The sequence below is a fragment of the Thamnophis elegans genome, chromosome 4 (assembly GCF_009769535.1).
Source record: "Thamnophis elegans isolate rThaEle1 chromosome 4, rThaEle1.pri, whole genome shotgun sequence".
Lineage (NCBI taxonomy): Eukaryota > Metazoa > Chordata > Lepidosauria > Squamata > Colubridae > Thamnophis > Thamnophis elegans.
This window is the reverse complement of record NC_045544.1, coordinates 142266562-142284368: the sequence shown is the minus strand read 5'-3', so window position 1 is coordinate 142284368 and position 17807 is coordinate 142266562. Positions and strand designations below refer to the sequence as shown.

Genomic DNA, 17807 nt, shown 5'->3' with positions numbered 1-17807 from the left:
TCCCCGGCAACGCCGCCTCTCCGGCCGGAAATCCATCGGTCATGTGACCGTTTCAAAATGGCGTCGTCTCTCAAGGCCGGGCAGCCGCTGCGCCGCTTTTTATCGAGCCCCGCGGCGATCGGCCTTCCCGAAGCGCTGAGGGCGGAGCTGGCGGCGGCCCCGGTCGAGGGCGGCCTGCCTTTCGCGCTCCTCCGGAAGCTCCAACGGGCCCTGCGGGAAGAGGGCGCCCCGGCGGCCGGTGAGTCTCTCCCTCCGCCCCGAGGATCTTCAGCTCCCGCCGCCTCCAGCCGGGCTGGGTGGGCTCCGGAGACAGCCTCCCTGCTTCTCCCCAGGGCAAAGGCGGGGAGGCGCGTTCGGATTGCACGACTCCCTCCCCGTGGCCGCAAAAGGCAGAGAGTCCTCGACTTACGGCCGCAATTGAGCCCCAGATCTCTCTTACTAAGCAAGGCGGCCGTTAAGTGAGCCTTGCCCCCATTCTACCACCTCCCTTGCCAGAGTTATTGGGTGAACCACTGCAGCTGAAACTGGTATGGGGTCTCCTGCTTGAGCAGGGGGTTGGACTAGATGACCTCCAAGGTCCCTTCCAGCTCATGTTATTCTGAACGGTTGTTAAGTTAGTAGCAAGGTTGCTAAGCGACTCTGGCTTCCCCATTGACGCTGCTTTGTCAGAAGGCCCAAAAGAGGATCACGTGACCCCAGGATGTTGCAACCGTCATAAATATGAGTCAGTTCCAAAGGTCTGAATTTTGACCACATGACCATGAGGTGATGCGACGGTCATAAGTGTGGAAATAGGTCATAAGTAACTTCGGTACCTCTGCAACTTCCAAAAGGTCACTAAATGAACGGTTGTAAGTCAAGGACTGCCTGTAAAAGTGATTTTAGGATGTGGCCTCCCTCGAAGGGCTGTTATCAATTTTGCAACTGTGAAGATGTCTCCCCACCCCGCCTGTGTCCCAGAGAGGTAGGTGTGTGTGTGTGTGTGTGTCTGCCAACGCACACTGATGGTTAACAGCTAGAAACATCACTTAGGAGGAGCCCCTGAAAAATACTTAAACTCAACGATGTGAGAGCCAGTTGGGAGATTGGCAAAGACACAAGACTAGAGGCCGGCACAGCTGCCTTGGCTAGGAACCCAGCTGGGTGGCCTTGAGTCAGACACACACACACACACACACACACCACACACACAGAGTTCTAGGAAGTAGCAATTGCCAAACCACTTTTTTTTGGGGGGGGGGATGTTGGTAAGAAATCTAGAGACTTGTCCAGGCAGTTGTCAGAAATCTGACTCCAAAAGGATCAAAACCCCCAAAATTCAAAAATACTGATTTTATATTACAACTCCGTAAGAAATTCATTCATGTACCGTAACTCTCTGAGAGAGAAGCGTAGAGTTCATGTTGCCTGCAATTTAAAATCAATAGGATTCTTTTTTTGTCCTATAAGATTCTCTAAGGCCCTGTATGATTCACCCTGTTGTTGTATCACTGAAAATTCCAGGCTGATACTTATTTGCTTTCCAAGATGTGCTTGTTTCCAGGACTTAACCCAAATTGTCCGGCAGAAGGCGAGCCCTGGCCCACCATTGCGATGGTCCCAGGGTAGTAAATGAACTCCTTGGGTGCCAGAATGCTGGTTTTTAGGTGGCCTGCACTGTATTTTGTTGCACTTGTTTGCACAGTGGTTCAGCGTGGCTGCATTTTAAGAAATAAATGATGGTGCTGGGATTAATTTAAGAAAAGCTGCTCTGATACTTTGAAGAAGCAAAGTATAACTAACAAACTAACAGCTTTGCTGTTGAGAAAAGCCATGGCTCTCCTAGGGAAGCATGAAATTTGGGGGGGTGATTCCTAATGTCAAAGACATTTTTTAAAGAGTTTTATTATTTTTTAGTTACAAGAATAAACATTCCATCTTTCCTCATCCAGTGTGTCGCCTGGGTACAAACATCTCTGTGAAACATTGTTCCTTTGTTGCAACGTCTTTCACATTCATATTAACATCATTTCCCTAACTTTAGTATTAGAATATGTTGAGCATTTAAACGTTATGAAAGTCTCCATTTCCCTTCTTAATATCTTCAAAGGCATATTTTTAAATAGCTACACTTGCAGGGTTCTTTATCTGGTCACAGTTTTTATTGCACTCTGTGTAGTGCCAGGTTCAGGCTTTGCTTGAGTCTTAGCCTGGAGGCAGCCGTCAGCCTCGGGCTGAGAAGATGGGATTTTGCTCCACGGCAGACTTCAGGGCCAGAATTTCTGATGGAAACATTTGCCTCCATTTTCTCCCAGGTTCTCCAGTGTATCTTCATGAACTGTTGGAAGGCAGTGAAATCTTTCTCCCTGAAGTGACAGAACCACCCAGGGTACGTATCGGGCATGACAGCTAGTCCTCGACCTACGACAGTTCATTTGGTGACCATTCAAAGTTACAACAGCACTGAAAAAAACTTACGACTCATGACCGTTTTTCATCCTTACGACCATCGCAACATCCCATGTCATGTGATCAAAATTCAGACTCAAAATACAAACAATTGGCTCATATTTATGACGGCCCGGTGTGTGTGTGCGTGCGTGTCACATGATCCCCTTTTGTGACCTGACCAGCAAAGTCCACAGGGAAGCCGGATTCACTTAGCAACCATCTCACTAGCTTAACAATTGCAGTGATTCATCTAACAACTGTGGCAAGAAAGGCCATAAAATGGGGCAAAGTTCATTTAAATGCCTCACTTAGCAACAGAAATTCTGGGTTCAATTGGCGGCGTAAGTTGAGGACTACCTGTGTTTATTATTTTTTAATTTCCAAATAGAGAGGAAAACACTCAGGAGGGGGGGATGCAACACAGGGAACAACACCCCCCCCCTCCCCGGGGTGTGTGAGCTTCTTTGCAGTTTCTGTGCCTTTCGACTTCCCATTAAGTTTTGCCCTATTTTAACCTCAAAGGAGCTGAGCGTAAGTATAACTCTCGTGGGATAACTGTCCTCTGGCTCCCGTGGGCTTCCCTTGCCTCATTCACGCAGAAGAGGCCTTTTCCGGAGCCCATCGGCCAAGGGGGTTTGGCTGCCTGCATCAGGGAGAAGAACTTTCTCAGCTGCAACATCTGGACGGCTGTACTGAGATCTGTCTCCACCCTCGTTCAGCCGGTTGGTTTGGGCCTCTGATGGAGAGGCATCGGCCTGGGGGTAGTTGGCTGAATGAGGGGCAGATGTCCACCCCTCTGCGCTCTTGACTTCCATCGCTTGTTCCTTCAATGCCTCTTAACCTTAATGCTTTGAGTGCCTTCATGTCTCTGATTTATGCTACTGGAAGCCTCCAAGAGTCACTCTAGGCCCACGATGGGGAGCCTATGGCACGCGGAGCCCTCTCTCTGGGCACGTGAGCCATCCCCCCGGCTCAGATCCACCATGCAGGCACCCACCTCCCACCGGCCAGCTGATTTTCAGGTCTCTGCCATGCATGCACAGGGTGCGTGCGTTTGGTGGGGAGGGGAAGAGATACACGTGCACACAAAGGGGGACTCACACGCAGGAGCGGGGGTGTCCCTTGCACCCCATTTTTGGTCCCAGGAGGCTTCAGGGAGGCCTGCTAGGCCCAAAACGGGGTGGGGTGGGGGTCGTGCATACATGCACGGGGGCAGGGCGCATGGGATGGTGTCATGCACACATTGCATTGTGGGTGTGGGCCCGCAATGACAAAAAGGTTAGCCATCACTACTCCAGGACGGAAGGAAGGAAGGACGGACAGACCCAGGAGGCAAAGCACCAAGTGCAGGCCCCCTGCAGTGTCCCCCAAATGCAGCCTCCAGCCCCTTTGAGCCGTCCCCAGGCAGGTCGCTTTTCATCGTAGGACCATAGAGTTGGAAGGGACAGAGAGAGTTCCTGACCTATGACCCCACAGCCTCCAGTGAAGGAGGACCTGTGGTAGCCCCTTTGACTGGCCGGCCCCCCACAGTCTGGCGGTTCCTCTGGATGCCTCGGCTGGGTTTTTTTCCTTGCAGCTTCTGCCCCTGGTTCTCGTCCTGCCTTCTGGGACAACAGAGGAGGAGCCCACTCCCTCTTTCCAGGCACAAGCCCTCTGCTGGTTGGGCATCCCTTCCGTCTCCCTTCTGTAGGCTGAAACTATCCAGATCATTGGACTCTTCCTCCAGTCAAGGAGCTCTCACTTTTCCCACCACCTGGACGGTGTCCCTCTCTGAATCTGTCCCCGTACTGGATTGCCCCATTTGAACTGGGGCACCAACTGAACGGAGGACATCTGTGGAACAGCTTCTTCCCTCCATCACTGGATGTTTTTAAGAACAGACTGGGCTTGTCTGGAAGGGTAGAGGGTAAAAGTGTTCAAACTTGGGAACTTTAAGACTTGTGGAGTTCGGTTCCCAGAGCTGCCTGGGGAATTCTGGGAGCTGAAGTCCACAAGTCTTAAAAGTTCCAAGGCTGGACCCCTCTGGTCTCCGGCCTCCTGCTCGAAGAGGCGGTTGCACCAGAAGACCTCCAAGATCCCCTGCGGCTCCGTTACTCTGCTAAGTGGGATCTGGCCAGGAGAGAATAGCCACGTTCTTCTGAAATAGCTTGTGCTGCTCTCTCTGTTTCAGAACCCAGAATTAGTGGCCCGGCTGGAGAAGATCAAAGCTCGGCTGGCGAATGAGGAATACAAGCAGATGACGAGAAACATCAACTGCCAGGTGAGGGGGACGCGCAGAGCTGTTTAATTACTAGATTTTCATCCCTCCTTTATTATTTTATAAGCAACTCAAGGCGGCCGACCCAAAAGAGCTTTTCAAAAGGCAACAGCTTTTTTTCCTTGAAAATGTTTAGCTTCACTTCCAAGAAGCTGCTCCTATTGCAGGGGGGAAAAACCTCAAGGAAATAAATATCTAAGGCGGATTCTCCGTCCTTCGTCAGGTCCCGGTTGAGTTTTTTTCTTCTTCAGGAGGCAACTGGACTTTCTGGTTTTTCCTCCAAGGCTTTTTTCTCTTCTCATCCCAGGAGCTTCTCCAGCTCTGACTGGACGGAGGGGAGTGGAAGCTCAGGAGGATCTTCAGCCAACACAACATAACATACACACTTCAAACCCAAGAACACGCCAAGGCAGGAGCTTCTCCACCCTAAGGATAAAACACCCAGACACAACCTGAGCAACGTGGCATACGTTGCGCAGCGCAGTGAGCCATGTGCAGATCTGTACATTGGGGAAACAAAACCACCCCTTCACAAACGCATGGCACAACGTAGCAGAACAAGACTCAGCACTTCCACCTGCATTTCAAAGCCAAAGGCCCCTCTTTCGAAGACTACAAAGCCCATGTTTCGGACAGAGAGGACCGCTGGTTTGAAATGGGGGTCCCAGAGGCCATCTATGTCAAATTTGAACAGCCCCCTTCTCAATAGAGGGGGAGGGATACAAACTCATCCATCTCCAGTCTACCACTCAGTCCTTCCAGCAGTTCCAAGAAGGCTCCAACCCCATTTGCCCCACTCAGGGGACCCTGAGGACAGAGATAAACCTCCGGGTGACCTTAACAACCTGATAAAAGGACGCAAATGTCCAGCTGTCTGGAAGGAGCATCCATCCTTCCCTTCCCCCCATCCAGTCAGAGCTGAAGAAGCTTCTTGGATGAGAAGAGAAACATCTTCAAAGAAAAATCCAGAAAGTTGCCTCTTGCAAAAAAGCCCCTTTGGGACTACCAGTGTTATTTCCCTGTGTTCTCTGTGGCCCTGAGGTCCTCTTGTCTTTGAGCAACTCATGGCACCGGTAGAAGAGAATATTTGCAGCTCCCTGTGGGAAATGTGGGGTCCCTGGTGCTATCGGAGCTGGGCGGCTTTCTTGCAGACGTTTCATTACCCAGCTGGGTAACATCATCAGTGCACACAACGACCCACTAACTCATAGCAGCCCCTCATCAAGGGCGGCAGGAAAAAGAAGAAGGCACGTCTGGAAGGGAGCCTGGCCTGGAGGAGGAGGAGGAGAACCAAACACCGCAGCCAATGCTTTGCCTCCTGAGATGCAGGGCGGGTGGCCCCAGGTCATCTGGGTCCGCTTGAGGGACTCCAGTGGCTGGAAAAGGGCTGGAGCCAGTGGCTGAGCCTCAGAGCGTTGTGTGCAGTCCCTGGGGGTCTCCCTGTGCTGATGCTCCAGAGAGGGGCTTCTGCTCTGCACGCACACACGCACCCCCTCCCCCCGATGTGCCTGCAGCACCAGATCCCCTGGAGCCGAGGCCGGCCTGTGCAGGGGCCGAGGCAGCTGAGGAGCCTGGGCGCTGCGTAGGCCGGGGCCTCCTTCAGGCTGAGCGCTGGTTCTTGGCCAGCTGATGGGGGCGGGGGGAGGGCTGGCCCTGGGTTGAGAAGTGACAGGGTCTTCTCTTCCCCCTCCAAGGAGCCGAACCCCCATGGCACCCTGGCTGATCTCGGCAGGCAAGGTGAGTCGCTGCTCCGAAGGCCGACGGGCGTTTAGGTGGGGGTGGGTGAAGGTGGATGGCAGATGGCATCCCTTGGGGAACTACCTGACCCCCGGAACATCTTTGGCCCCAGCCCCCATGGAGTGGGGTTGCTCCCCCCCTCACCTCCCAGAACGGCTTAAGAACCCAGCTCTGCCACTTGGCCTGGGGCTCCAATGGGGGGTGGGGGGGATAGATTAACAGTCCCACCTCATCCTGCTCCCTCCCTGCCCATCTTTTAATGGGGGCTCAGCATTTGGGTCTAGGTTTTTTTTCCGTCTTTTTCAAGGTTGGAAGCCCAGAGTGGCCCCCGATAACACAGAAGCCCATCAATGTTACGAAAAACATAAATACCCCTCAGAACTCTTGGAGCCCTTAAAGCAACGTTATTTTTTTGGGGGGGGGGGATTTGTGAGCCCCAGTGAGGTGCCTCTCAGGATCAGGAGTCAGGGGCGTCAAGGGGGCCAAAAGGGGTGGGGGGACCCGTGCAGTGGGCAGTCCCATCCAGGGGTTGAGCTCTGGGGCTGAACTGCAGGTCCCAGCATCCTTTGCGCAGGTCAGGGATGCTGGGGGTTGTAGTTCAGCATCCTCGGGGGAGGGGGCCCTGCGGGTGCTTCCCACTTTGCCCCCCCTCCCCCCCCCCCCGGAAACAGGGTGAGGCTCTTTCAGTCCCTGGCCGGCCACTGGCACAGCCGCTTCTCCTCCTCTCCCCCAGTCAGGTCAGCCAAAGCCGTGACCGTCACCCTCATCAACTTCCTCGTGACGGTGGGGGCCACCTTTGCCTGCGCCTTCCTGGGCAGCCAGTACTTCTTCACCGAGGCGGCGGCGGTGAGTAACTCCTGGGTGGCTGGAGGGGCCACGGGAGGCCGGGGGGGGGGGGGCTGCTTGGGATCCCCTTGGAGAGGCAGAACTGATCCCCCCCCTCCCCCATTTTTCCTTCCAGCGGGTGATTGCAGCCGTGATCGCGGCCTCCGTGGTGGGCCTGGCGGAGCTGTACGTGATGGTGCGGGCCATGGAAGGGGAGCTGGGGCAGCTGTAGGCCCGGGCTGGGCTCCCAGAAGGCCCTGCGGACGGTCCCCGTGGCTCCTCCGTCGCTCCTCACCCCAGGGAGGTGGCATCCGGAACCCCCACCTTCCACAGATCCCCGAGGGGCCGCTCAGGAGGAAGGAGGGGCAGACCTCTGCCTTCCCCAGCCCTGTTGCTTCGCCAGGTGGGCCCCCATCCACGCCTGCGCCCAGCGGCCTCCTCCCCACAGCCGCCTAGGGAGGGGCAGGTGGGGCAGAAAAGCCGCTTCCCCCCTTGGGGCTGCTGGCCCCATCGATCGCCAGAGGGAGGGAGCCCCTGCTCGGCCCCCTTTGTGGGACTTCTGGGGGGGGAAGGGCCTTGCCTGCTCAGCTGGGGGGGGGGGGTGTCTCCCCATAACTTTGTGCTTCGGCTACCAAGTCCTGTTGCCCTGTGATGACACTGGATCTTTGTTGTGTGCAATAAAAAGTAAGTGGCAAAACTGTTGTGTCGGGGACGCTTAGAGGAGCTGCCCCCCATTTGTGTGCATTGGTGTTGGTGGGTGAGGGGCTGCTTGATCCCTGCGACCCACCGGCTGCCTGGGAACAGGTGGGGGTGGCCCTGCTGCCCCTCTTTCTCATACCTGCTTCCAGCGCCACCTGGTACAGTTGTTCCCTCCCAGCTCTCCCCCCTGCCCACCTCTCTGCCAGGCGTGGCACTGCCCTCCCCTGCTGGTGCTGCTTCTCCCCTGCCTGGTCCTCCCCCCTCCCCAGTCTCTCAACCAGCCCCTCCAGCTAGACTGTTCTGCAGGGGCAAATCAGGCCCCCTGAAGTGGGGAGGGAAGGTAACACTAATTGATTTTTATCTTGTCTTTATTACTTGGTGAATATCTCATTCCTATCCGCCCCCCCCCCAACAACCACTCTGAGGGGGGCTGAGCTGAGAGGAAAGGACTGGCCTGAAGTCCCCCAGCTGGACACACACACACACACCCCTGGCTGGACAGCCTAGGAAGGTCTGCACAAGTTTTAGCAACTCCCCCAAAGAGGAGGGGAGGGTGTGAGGCTCCTTCCTTCGTAAGCTCACCCTGCAAGGCTTTGGGGCAAGCCCCCCTCCCCCCCATTCCTGAAGGGGCTCCAGGACCCCCCTTGCCCAAGGAGACAGAGGCCGGGTGGGTGGGTGGGAGGGAGGCTTTATTGGGCTGGTCAGCAAGTCCCGGGGGCTCCTTGGCGGAGCTCAGAGCACGTCCTCGGAGGGGCAGCCCAGCCAGTATTTGGCGATGGGGCGGGGGTACCTGGGATAGGCCCAGTCCACCCGTTGCGTGTGCAGGTTGACCCGGTAGTACTTGTCTGGAAGAGAAAGGTCAAGGGTGGTCAGCCCCCCTCTGGCCCCAGTCCTGGGCAGATGCCCTTCGCTTGAACCTGGGGAGGGGGATTAGGGCGGCTTTCCCGCCCAGAACTTCAGCTCCCAGAATTCCTCAGCCGGTTTCCCTGAAGCTGGGAGGGGGGGGGGTTGGGAGTTGAAGTCCACAGATCCTGAAATTGTACCTACAGGGGGGCAGCCGCTTCTGGGAACATGGGCACCCTCCCCTCTTAAGTCCCGCCAGCACCCCTGTTGCAATGCAGGGGAGAGTAAAGGGCCTTGTAGTCCATCCTCCCGGCCTCTTTTGGCCAGGAGTTCCGTAGGAGAATCCAAGGGAGCTTTTAAGGGGGAGGTGGGGGGGTCTCACCGTCCACGAAGAAGTAGGCGCTCTGGGCGGGCTGGCAGGGGGGGAGCAGCCAGTCGCTGTCCGAGGACTCGGAGCTGATGCCGCCCAGGGGCTCCCAGAAAGCGTCCCAGCGGCCCCAGCGCTGCCGCCGCTGGTACTTCTTGCGGTGGCGGCGGCGGGAGGCCCTGCGGCGGGGGGCCGGGCCGGAGGGGCTCTGCGCCACGTAGATCCTGCCCAGCATGGCAGCGTCCAGCCGGGAGGGCAGCCCGCGCCAGTCGCGCCCGGTCAAGCGCGCTCGGCTGGCCTCACCTGCGGGGGGGGGGGTTGGTGAGCATCGCCGCCGGAGGGGAAAAGCCCAGCCCTCCCCCTCCCTCCCTCCCTCCCCCGCTGACCTGGGCGGCCGCCCCCGAAGAGCAGGCGGAAGACCTCCTCCCAGCTGTCCTGCTTCAGCCCCGCGTAGTGCCCGAAGACCAGCGAGGGGCTCGTCTGCTCGCACTCGGCGCGGCTGGGCTGGTGGGCGAAGTCGTAGGACCAGTAGCGGCTCCCTGCCACGAGAGCCCCCCCGCACGCCGTCAGACCGGCCCCTCCCGGCCCCTCCTGGGCGACAGGGGGAGCGGCGGCCCTTCGCTCGGCCCGGGAGCCCCCCCGCCGCCCCCCCCCGCCCCGGGCACCTTTGAAGAAGTAGACGCGCTCGCTGGCCAGGTAGTCCTGGGCGGGCAGGGCGAGGGCGGCGTCCAGGTGGTCGGGGATGCCGCCGAAGCCCTCGGAGATGTTGCGGGGGAAATCGGCCTCCAGGCGGCCCTCGTCGAAGCGCCAGTAGCGGCTGCCCTGCGGGGCGGAGGGCGGAGAGCGGTGGGGCGGCTGCACCCAGGAGCCCCGGGGCCCCTCCCCCCTCCCCGCCCCGCCTGCCCCCCTACCTGGAAGAGGTAAGTCTTGCCCTGGCAGTTGACGCGGGTGAAGGCGGCGTCGATGGGGCCGTCGATGCCCCAGACGTCCCGGATCAGCTTGGGGTAGCCCGGCCGGGCGCTCTTCTCGTCCAGCTCGTACAGGTACTTGCCTGCCCAGAGGGGACGCAGGTGAAGCGGCTTTCGGGACCCCCCCCCACTCTCCCCTCCCCCGCCTTTTAGATCCCGGACCCCAGGGCCCCACCCTGGTGCGTCTCCTGCCCCCCTCCCCCCCAGGCGCTGGAGGTAAGTGCGGAGCAGTGAAGGATAAGGCTGGGGGGGGCTTGCGGGGGGGGGCTCCACCCTTTGGCCTGGGGCTCATGGGAGGAGCAAGGGCTTTGGGAACCCCTCTCCCTCCAGGGGGTGGGGGGCAACAATACAGAGTGCTCCCCCCAAACAGAGGCCGCCGCTCCCCCTTCCAGGGTGCTAGAAGAGTGAAGGCTGGGCGGGGGGAGCCAGCCAGGGGAGGGGGCTTTGGTGTGGCCCCTCCAGCTGGGCTGTCAACCTCGGAAAGCGAAGATGGAGCCGTTCTTCAGGCTGGTGAAGGCGTCGAAGGGCTTCCCGCTGCACAGGGTCTCCTTCTCCTCCTTCTCCTCCTCCCCTGGCAGGGCCGTGGTGGCCTCCGTGGGGCCCACAAACCACTCCTCATCTTCTGTCCAGGCATTATAATCTGTGGCGGCCTGCTCCTCCACAGGGTTCTCGGTGGCCTCTGTGTGGGAGGGGGTGGGCACTGGGTCCGTGGCGTTGGGCAAGTCGTAGTAATCCTGGTAGTCGTCCTCTGGCTGGAGAAAGACGTCCCCACGGGTCACTGTAAAGGGGGTGGGGCGCCAGAAGCAAGGATTAGGCAGGGGGCACGGCGGTGGCCTTCCAGCACTTGCCACAGAGAAGGGGGGGGGGTGTTGAGCTATTCTCTAGGGCAGTGTTTCTCAACCTTGGCGACTTTAAGTCCTGTGGACTTCAACTCCCAGAATTCCCCAGCCAGCTATGGTGGCTGGGGGATTCTGGGAGTTGAAGTCCACAGGACTTAAAGTCGCCAAGGTTGAGAAACACCGCTCTAGGGCACCAGAGGGCGGGGCAAGAAATAACAGTAGAAGATCATCAGAGCGAAGGGGCAGCCTCAGGAAATGAGGAAGCCAATGGCTGGGGGATTCTGGGAGTTGAAGTCCACAAGTCTTAAAGGGGCCAGGATTGGATTGCTCTAGGGCAAAGGAGTGGGGTGAGCTAAGGGGGCCACTGCGGGTCCATGGCAGAGCTGGGACTGTGCCCAGATGGAAGCCAAAGAACTGGCACCTCCCCTCCTCTCCTCATCACCAGCTGCCTTTTGCAGAGCCGTCCGGCAGGGAAGGGGCCTCGTTTGGGGGAGAAGTGGGGCCAGTTGCCTAAGCCAGGACACGGGGGAGGAAGGGGCCCTGGCACTGCCCGGTTGGCAGCCAAGGGAAGGGCTTGAAGCAGCCCACTCCCAGCCCTATGGATCCCAGCTCCCCCCCCCACTTCCTTAATCTCAGGTTTGCCCACCCCGGTTGGCGATGGGTGCCCGCTGCCCCCACCTTTGACTTTGCAGACGCTGGCATAGTCGATGCAGCAGCTCTGGTAATACAGGCAGAGGTCATCGCACTGGCACTTCTTCTGGCTGTCAAAGCCCTTGTCACAGCGGCCCTCGCAGGACTCTGGGGGGCAGAGGGAGAGGCGGCCACAGCAGCCGTGGGCATTTGTGGGGAAGGGGCTGCCGGTGGATTTTACCCCACTCGTCGTTACGAACCACAACTCCCTTCCAAGGCCATTAAACCAGCCCTGTCCCAAGATGTTTCCTCCGCCGCGTGGCAACATCACGGAGGGCTGTTACCTTCCCACCAAAGGGGTACCTATTTATCTACTAGCGTTTGCCTGCTTTCAAAGAGCTAGGTTGGCAGGAGCTGAGGCGAGGATGGGAGCTCGCCCGTTGCGTGGCGCCCGGTCTCGAACCTGGGCTTTGCATCCAACGATCCCAGTGCCTTAACCGCTGAGCTACTGCGCCGCTCCTATTTCGTGGGATGGGTCTCCAAATTTTGGAAGCCCCCTGAACCTGCCTCCTGTCTCTTGGGGATGGACACAACTGCCCGGCAGAATGTAGGGGTTCCCCTGAAGCTCCCTTGCTGGCAATGGGGCTGCCCTGGAAGCCCCTCTGCCGGGAGACCCCCAGTTTGGAGGTGGTTGGCCACCCAGAGAACAGCCAGCTGGACAAGGAGGGACAGCGGTCTAACCCAGTAGGACCCTGCCCATGTTCTGACCCAGCTGCAGTGGGAGCGGCTCCCCCTGGACATTCCCCCCCCCCGCTCTGATCTGCCTTCCTCTCCAGCCCCACCCTTAACCCTTGGGGTCCAGCAACGCTGTCTCTGAGCATGGAAGTGCCGTATGGCCATTGTGGGGCTAATGGTGACCCCAGGGATCCATCAGGTCCTTCACATTTCCTGACAGTGGGAACCAGTGGAAGGACTTGTCTCCAGAGGTTGTGCGTGCTCTCCATCACTGGGGCTCTTCCAGAAGAGACTAGACAGCCATTTGTCCGGAATAGGATAAGGATGTCCATCTAACCATGGGAATTCTGGGAGTTGAAGTCCACAAGTCTTAAAGTTCCCATGTTTGGACCCCTCAAGTGTAAGATCTTCTGCTGAAGCAGGGGGTTGGACTAGAAGACCTCCAAGGCCCCTTCCAATTCGTTTATTCAGTTCTCTTTCTGACCACATGTATCAATCATGTACCAAAAGAAAGTCTGGAGCAGTGTGGAATCTCCAGCCACAGGCAGGGGGTTGGTCTAGAAGACCTCCAAGGCCCCTTCCCACTCTGTTGTTCTGTTCTATTAAAATCTCATAGCCAACCACTTAGTTTCTAAGCCACCCAGAGTCATAACAGGCAAAGAAATTTCACAACAAATGAATAGAAGCCGAGCTCGGGGCCTTTCCCGCCTCTAGTAAAATGTCCCTTTGGAACCAAAAACCAAGTTTTGGGAAGGGGGCTCCGTTGATGGACGTTTACAAGAAACCCTCATTTGCCCAAGACGGTGTGACGGGCATGGGGTTGGACTAGAAGACCTCCAGGGTCCCTTCCAACCCGCCCTGGTTCCATGATCCAAAATGTTGGGCAGTTTTTCTTCCCCAGGTGGGTTGTGGACAGAGGGGGCTGCTGCTTCTCATCCTCCTGAATTCCACGGAGGCTCCCGGGTGCCCAGACGGGGTGAGGGTGGGGGGGCTGGGGAAGGGGGCAGCCTGGGACTCACCTTCAGCTGCGAAGGACCCACAGAGGCAGCCCAGCAGCAGCGCCAGGCACAGGAGGTCCATGGTGGCCAGCAGCCGGCCCCTCGCCTTCTGCCTGTCCTGCCCGGCCTCCCCGACACTAAACAGCCCTTGTTTGTTCAGCTGGGCCCCTCCCCGCTTGGAGGGAGCAAACACAGTTGGTCATTGGCAGAAGGTCTTTGGCTCCCTGCCCTCCCCCTCCTGGCATCTCTGCCCTCCCTTTGAAGGCTTTGAAAGGATCAAGAGTCAGCCAGGAATTTTTTTTGGGGGGGGGGAGCCCTGCAGTGCTGGTTTTCTGCAGGCATTAGAAGTTGGGGTGAGATTGTGGTCTGCCGTTGCACCCCCATCCCTGAGCCTGGGAAACGGGGGCCTCCTTTCTTGGCACAGCCGGCAGCATCGCTGGGCACCCCGCCTGGCAGGGAGACGCTCAGCGCATCCGCAGCTTTTGTCTCGGGGGACGCGGGGGAGGTGCTTTGACCCCCCTTCCTTGTATTGGGGGTCAAATCCATTCAAATCTTGAATAGATATTCAATTTTGGAAGACACAGTCAAGTCACGGCTAGTCCTTGTTTCCATTCAACTAATTCCTGCAATGGTTCTTCATGTGTTTTAGCCTCGTCTTCTTATTATTTTTCAGGAAGTTTTTCAGATATGGAGAATGAGCGAAAGGCCGATAGGGGCAGCCATGAAGCTCACACTTCAGAGAGGCACACAGACAAAGGGGAGCTGAAGTGAGCCCCCATCCCAAAGAGGGGGGCACAAACGGGGGGAGGGGCTTCCCTGGTGGGAGCAGTGAAAGGCTGTGCAGCATTCATTCACTTTTGGTGCTGATGGCCTCTCCCCCCCCCCCGCCCCCCAATGTGCAAACAGTGCCCCATGGAATTTGCTCCCGGATCACTCCTGGACCAGAGCAGCTCCATTATTCATTAACAGGGGCCGGCTGCCTTGTGAAGCTCCTGCTTTGAAGATGTGTCGTCCCCCCCTCCCCTCCAAGCCCCCATCCCCACAGATTCTCACTAGTCTCTGGGGGCGTTGAGTGAATCGGCCCCCGTGTCTGTCATGGAAATGAAGGCCAGGTGCCCCTCCTGGCCTGTTTTGAAAATGGACGGAGGGCTCTGAGCCCAAAGGGGTCACATTTTAAACAAGCTTTTTTTCAAAACCACTCCAGAGAATTTTCTCTTAAAGGGGACGTTGGATACGAGATGAGCGGTAAATACGTTTCATCAGTGAAGAAATAAAGAAGACGGCTGCCCCCCCCCCTGCTAATTAAGGGGAATCATTTTGAAGGATCAGATGATGGAGTGTATGTCCGGATGAGGCCCTGGGGAGCACAGGAAGGGCCACATGTGGAGATAGGACCCAGGTGTGGATGGGATGGAGAGGAGAGGGAGGAATATGAATGCTGATGAAACTTTTTCTCTTGTCTTCATTTCTTTGCCTTGGCTTTGCTCCTTTCCTGTCTCCCTCACTGAAGAAGAGGTGGGGGAGTGGGGAGGGGTTGCTGCCTCAGACGAAAGTTTTAAACTGCTTTTACTGTTCTCTGCGGAAGGAGGGGAGGTCGCGGGGGAGCTGCCTGGGAAAAAAAACTGTTCTTTTATTCTGCTCTGCAATAGGAAGAGTTGGGGCTGCACATTAACAGCGAGACAGAAGTTAGCCCCTTAAAACCACTAGCCAGGATGTTAGGAACAAGAATAGCTCACTTGCAAGAAAACCCCCCCAAACTCCCATAGGCTGGCACACTTTGCAAGGTGCCCGTCACATGGGCTGAAAAACAGGCGACCTGACATTTAGATATTTAATGTCATAAGGGTTATGGGGGACTGAAATCCAAATAATATTATCCGTTATGCATGCATTATTAGGGGAAGGGCAAAGGGCTGAATGAGACCATCCCCGGACTATAAAAACTGCTGTAAGGTCCTAATCTTGGCTTTTCAAACGGGGGTCCTTCTATCTTGGTACCAAAATAAAAGTATAATTCTGTGTCACTCCTTGTGTCGGGTGACTTATCGGCTTCGACACCAAGCAAGACCCCAGTTTTGGGGAGAACAATTTAAAACAACCTTAACTCAGGAGGGCTAATTTTAGGCAATATATGGTGTTGTTATTGTCTGCATGTTTGCAACTAGTACAGAGGTTTAATTCATATGTTGATTTTTATGCATTCGTCTTATAGCCTATATATTTTGTTAGATTCAATTTTGCATGACTATAATGCAATAAAAAGTAAAAGATAAAGAAACAATGGTTGGAAACTAATCAAAGAGAGAAGCAACCTGAAATTAAGGATAAACTTCCTAGCAGGACAGTTAAACAGTGGGACAGAAGTTGCCTCCAGAAGTTGTGGGCGCTCCCACACTGGAAGTTTTTAAGAAGAGGCTGGACAGGCGTTTGTCTGAAATGGTATAGGGTTTCCTGCCTGAGCAGGGGGTTGGACTAGAAGACCTCCAAGGTCCCTTCCAGATTCTATTTCTATTCTCAAAAGGCAGAATCTTACAGCAACATCAGAGTCAGGTGCCGGAAGGTCTCTGCAGTGGCTTTCAAGAGAAAGAAAACGGGGGTGTCCTCAGAGGTAGAATGTTTTGGGGCCCTCCAGTCTTGGTCCCTGAAAATCCCCTTTGAACTCTGCCTTTTATGGAACAGGTTTTCTGTCAGCAAACTGCTCAGTATAAAGGCAATTTTGGGCTCAATCGTGGCCGTAAGTCGGGGACTACCTGTTACTGCAATTCTGGCTTCTCTCCATTCAGGTCTGATTCTGGCAGACTCATTCCAACACTCCCAGCTGGCTCAGGAATTCTGGGAATTGACGTCCACCGGTTGTAAAGTGGCCGCAGTGACTCATCCCTGCGCTACAGAATATTAATACGCCCGGTGTCCGTCTTGGCTGTGGGCTCCCAACAGTCTCCTCCTCCTCCTTCTTCTTCCTCTTCCTCCTCCTCCTCCTCCTCCTTCTTCTTCCTCTTCCTCCTCCTCCTTCCTCCTTCTTCTTCTTCTTCCTCCTCCTCCTCCTCCTCCTCCTTCTTCTTCCTCCTCCTCCTCCTTCTTCTTCTTCTTCCTCTTCCTCCTCCTCCTCCTTCCTCCTTCTTCTTCTTCTTCCTCCTCCTCCTCCTCCTTCTTCTTCTTCCTCTTCCTCCTCCTCCTCCTCCTTCTTCTTCTTCCTCCTCCTCCTTCTTCTTCTTCTTCCTCTTCCTCCTCCTCCTCCTTCCTCCTTCTTCTTCTTCTTCCTCCTCCTCCTCCTCCTTCTTCTTCTTCCTCTTCCTCCTCCTCCTTCTTCTTCCTCTTCCTCCTCCTCCTCCTCCTCCTCCTTCTCCTCCTCCCTGTGTTTGTTTTCTCTCCCTCTTTGTTTGCATCCAGACAGTCCGGCCCTTTCCCAGTCTGGGGGCGGAGGGGGGGGAGGCCTTCTTTGAATTGGTTTAATATATAACGAAGGGGGGGCGGAGGGGGGTTCCTATGCGAACCGGTACCAGTTGGCTTGTGTGTGTGTTTTGTTAATGGTTGTGCGCATGCGTGAAGACCATTAAAAGCTAATAAACAAAATGCCAGCAACGGAGACTGGAAAAGAGGTTCAAGGGGGATGGGGGTGGCCAGCCTGGGTCACTGCCGGTTCTGTGACCAAGGCCAGATTGCCACTACTGGTTCGGCCAAACTGGGAGCAACCCATCTCTGGGCAGGGGGTTCATTTGGAGAAGGAGAAAAAATCTGGGTCAACCAATCACATTCCTGCCTCGGTTGGGCTGGGAGTAAGTGGACCAGCCATTTGTCCTCCATTGCCCTAATTCCCCAGTGGAGCCAACAGCCTTGAGGTTCCTTGGAGGCCTCCCCCCCCTAGTACTGACCAAGCTGACCCTCTGCAGGTGTGGGGGTCCTGGGGTGGTCTCACCTGCCTCCCCTCCCCTGGGGGCCTCTTGCAGGCCAGAGGGAGGTGATCTGCCCTTGCCTTTTTCTGCTATGGGAGCCCACCCTGCAACCCAGCCCCTTAGAAAGCAAAGCGGAACCCGTGTGAGCCCCCTGGAGAAACCTCCGTCCCCCCCTGCCCCCCCCTCCATACGTGCCAGGGCTCTGTGGTTGTCAGTGATCAGGCTGCCCCCAGTGCCTGGGGAAAGCACCCACCAGGGCTCGGTCAGGGCCAGGGCCTCCGTAGCTCCAGGGGGAGGGAGGCTGCTCCCAGGACCAGGACAGAGAGCCCCCCCCCCCGTCTGCTGATCCACCAAGGGGGAGGGGAGATGAGCAGGCTGAGGCGGGGGAAGAGAAGAGCCGAGCATACCATCCCTCTTGCCCCCCCCCAAGGGACCCGAGTTCAGCCCTCCTTGAATTCGGTTAACCCTTATCTGCTACCTACAGACAGTCCTCGACTTACGACCACAATTGAGCCCAAAATTTTGGTTGCTCAGTGAGACGTTCGTTAAGTGAGCTTTGTCCCATTTTGCAATCTTTTGTGCCTCT

At 56.6% G+C, this 17807-nt stretch overlaps 2 protein-coding genes across 3 annotated transcripts; one reads left to right on the top strand and one right to left on the bottom strand.

Moving 5' to 3' along the window:
* The first annotated feature begins 17 nt into the window (after positions 1-17).
* TMEM199 (transmembrane protein 199) lies at positions 18-8705 on the top strand. Its single transcript, XM_032217041.1, has 6 exons — positions 18-238; positions 2295-2368; positions 4601-4690; positions 6382-6424; positions 7158-7270; positions 7386-8705. Exons 1-6 carry the CDS (start codon positions 58-60, stop codon positions 7479-7481), a joined length of 597 nt encoding a protein of 198 aa, XP_032072932.1. The 5' UTR covers positions 18-57; the 3' UTR covers positions 7482-8705.
* Positions 8621-13460, bottom strand: VTN (vitronectin). Of its 2 annotated transcripts, XM_032217039.1 has the most exons (8): positions 13350-13460; positions 11644-11763; positions 10602-10904; positions 10070-10209; positions 9824-9980; positions 9545-9697; positions 9174-9461; positions 8621-8793 (listed from the first exon to the last, which is right to left on the bottom strand). In XM_032217039.1, the coding sequence occupies exons 1-8, from the start codon at positions 13408-13410 to the stop codon at positions 8681-8683; spliced, it is 1335 nt and encodes a 444-aa protein (XP_032072930.1). In that variant the 5' UTR covers positions 13411-13460; the 3' UTR covers positions 8621-8680. The 2 variants fall into 2 exon arrangements, with proteins under 2 accessions (XP_032072930.1, XP_032072931.1); XM_032217040.1 differs by lacking the exon at positions 11644-11763 and having other exon boundaries at positions 13350-13455.
* Positions 13461-17807: the final 4347 nt, after the last annotated feature.

Bases quoted from the DNA above. Each gene is read 5' to 3' on its own strand.
- VTN (XM_032217039.1), bottom strand. From the start codon at position 13,410: ATGGACCTCCTGTGCCTGGCGCTGCTGCTGGGCTGCCTCTGTGGGTCC. The intron at 10,905-11,643 runs GTGGGGGCAGCG...CCCCCTTTACAG, and splicing joins CAGCGTCTGCAAAGTCAAAG to TGACCCGTGGGGACGTCTTT. The intron at 8,794-9,173 runs GTGAGACCCCCC...TTTCTCTTCCAG, and splicing joins CGCCTACTTCTTCGTGGACG to ACAAGTACTACCGGGTCAAC.
- TMEM199 (XM_032217041.1), top strand. From the start codon at position 58: ATGGCGTCGTCTCTCAAGGCCGGGCAGCCGCTGCGCCGCTTTTTATCG. The intron at 4,691-6,381 runs GTGAGGGGGACG...TCCCCCTCCAAG, and splicing joins CGAGAAACATCAACTGCCAG to GAGCCGAACCCCCATGGCAC. The intron at 6,425-7,157 runs GTGAGTCGCTGC...CCTCTCCCCCAG, and splicing joins GGCTGATCTCGGCAGGCAAG to TCAGGTCAGCCAAAGCCGTG.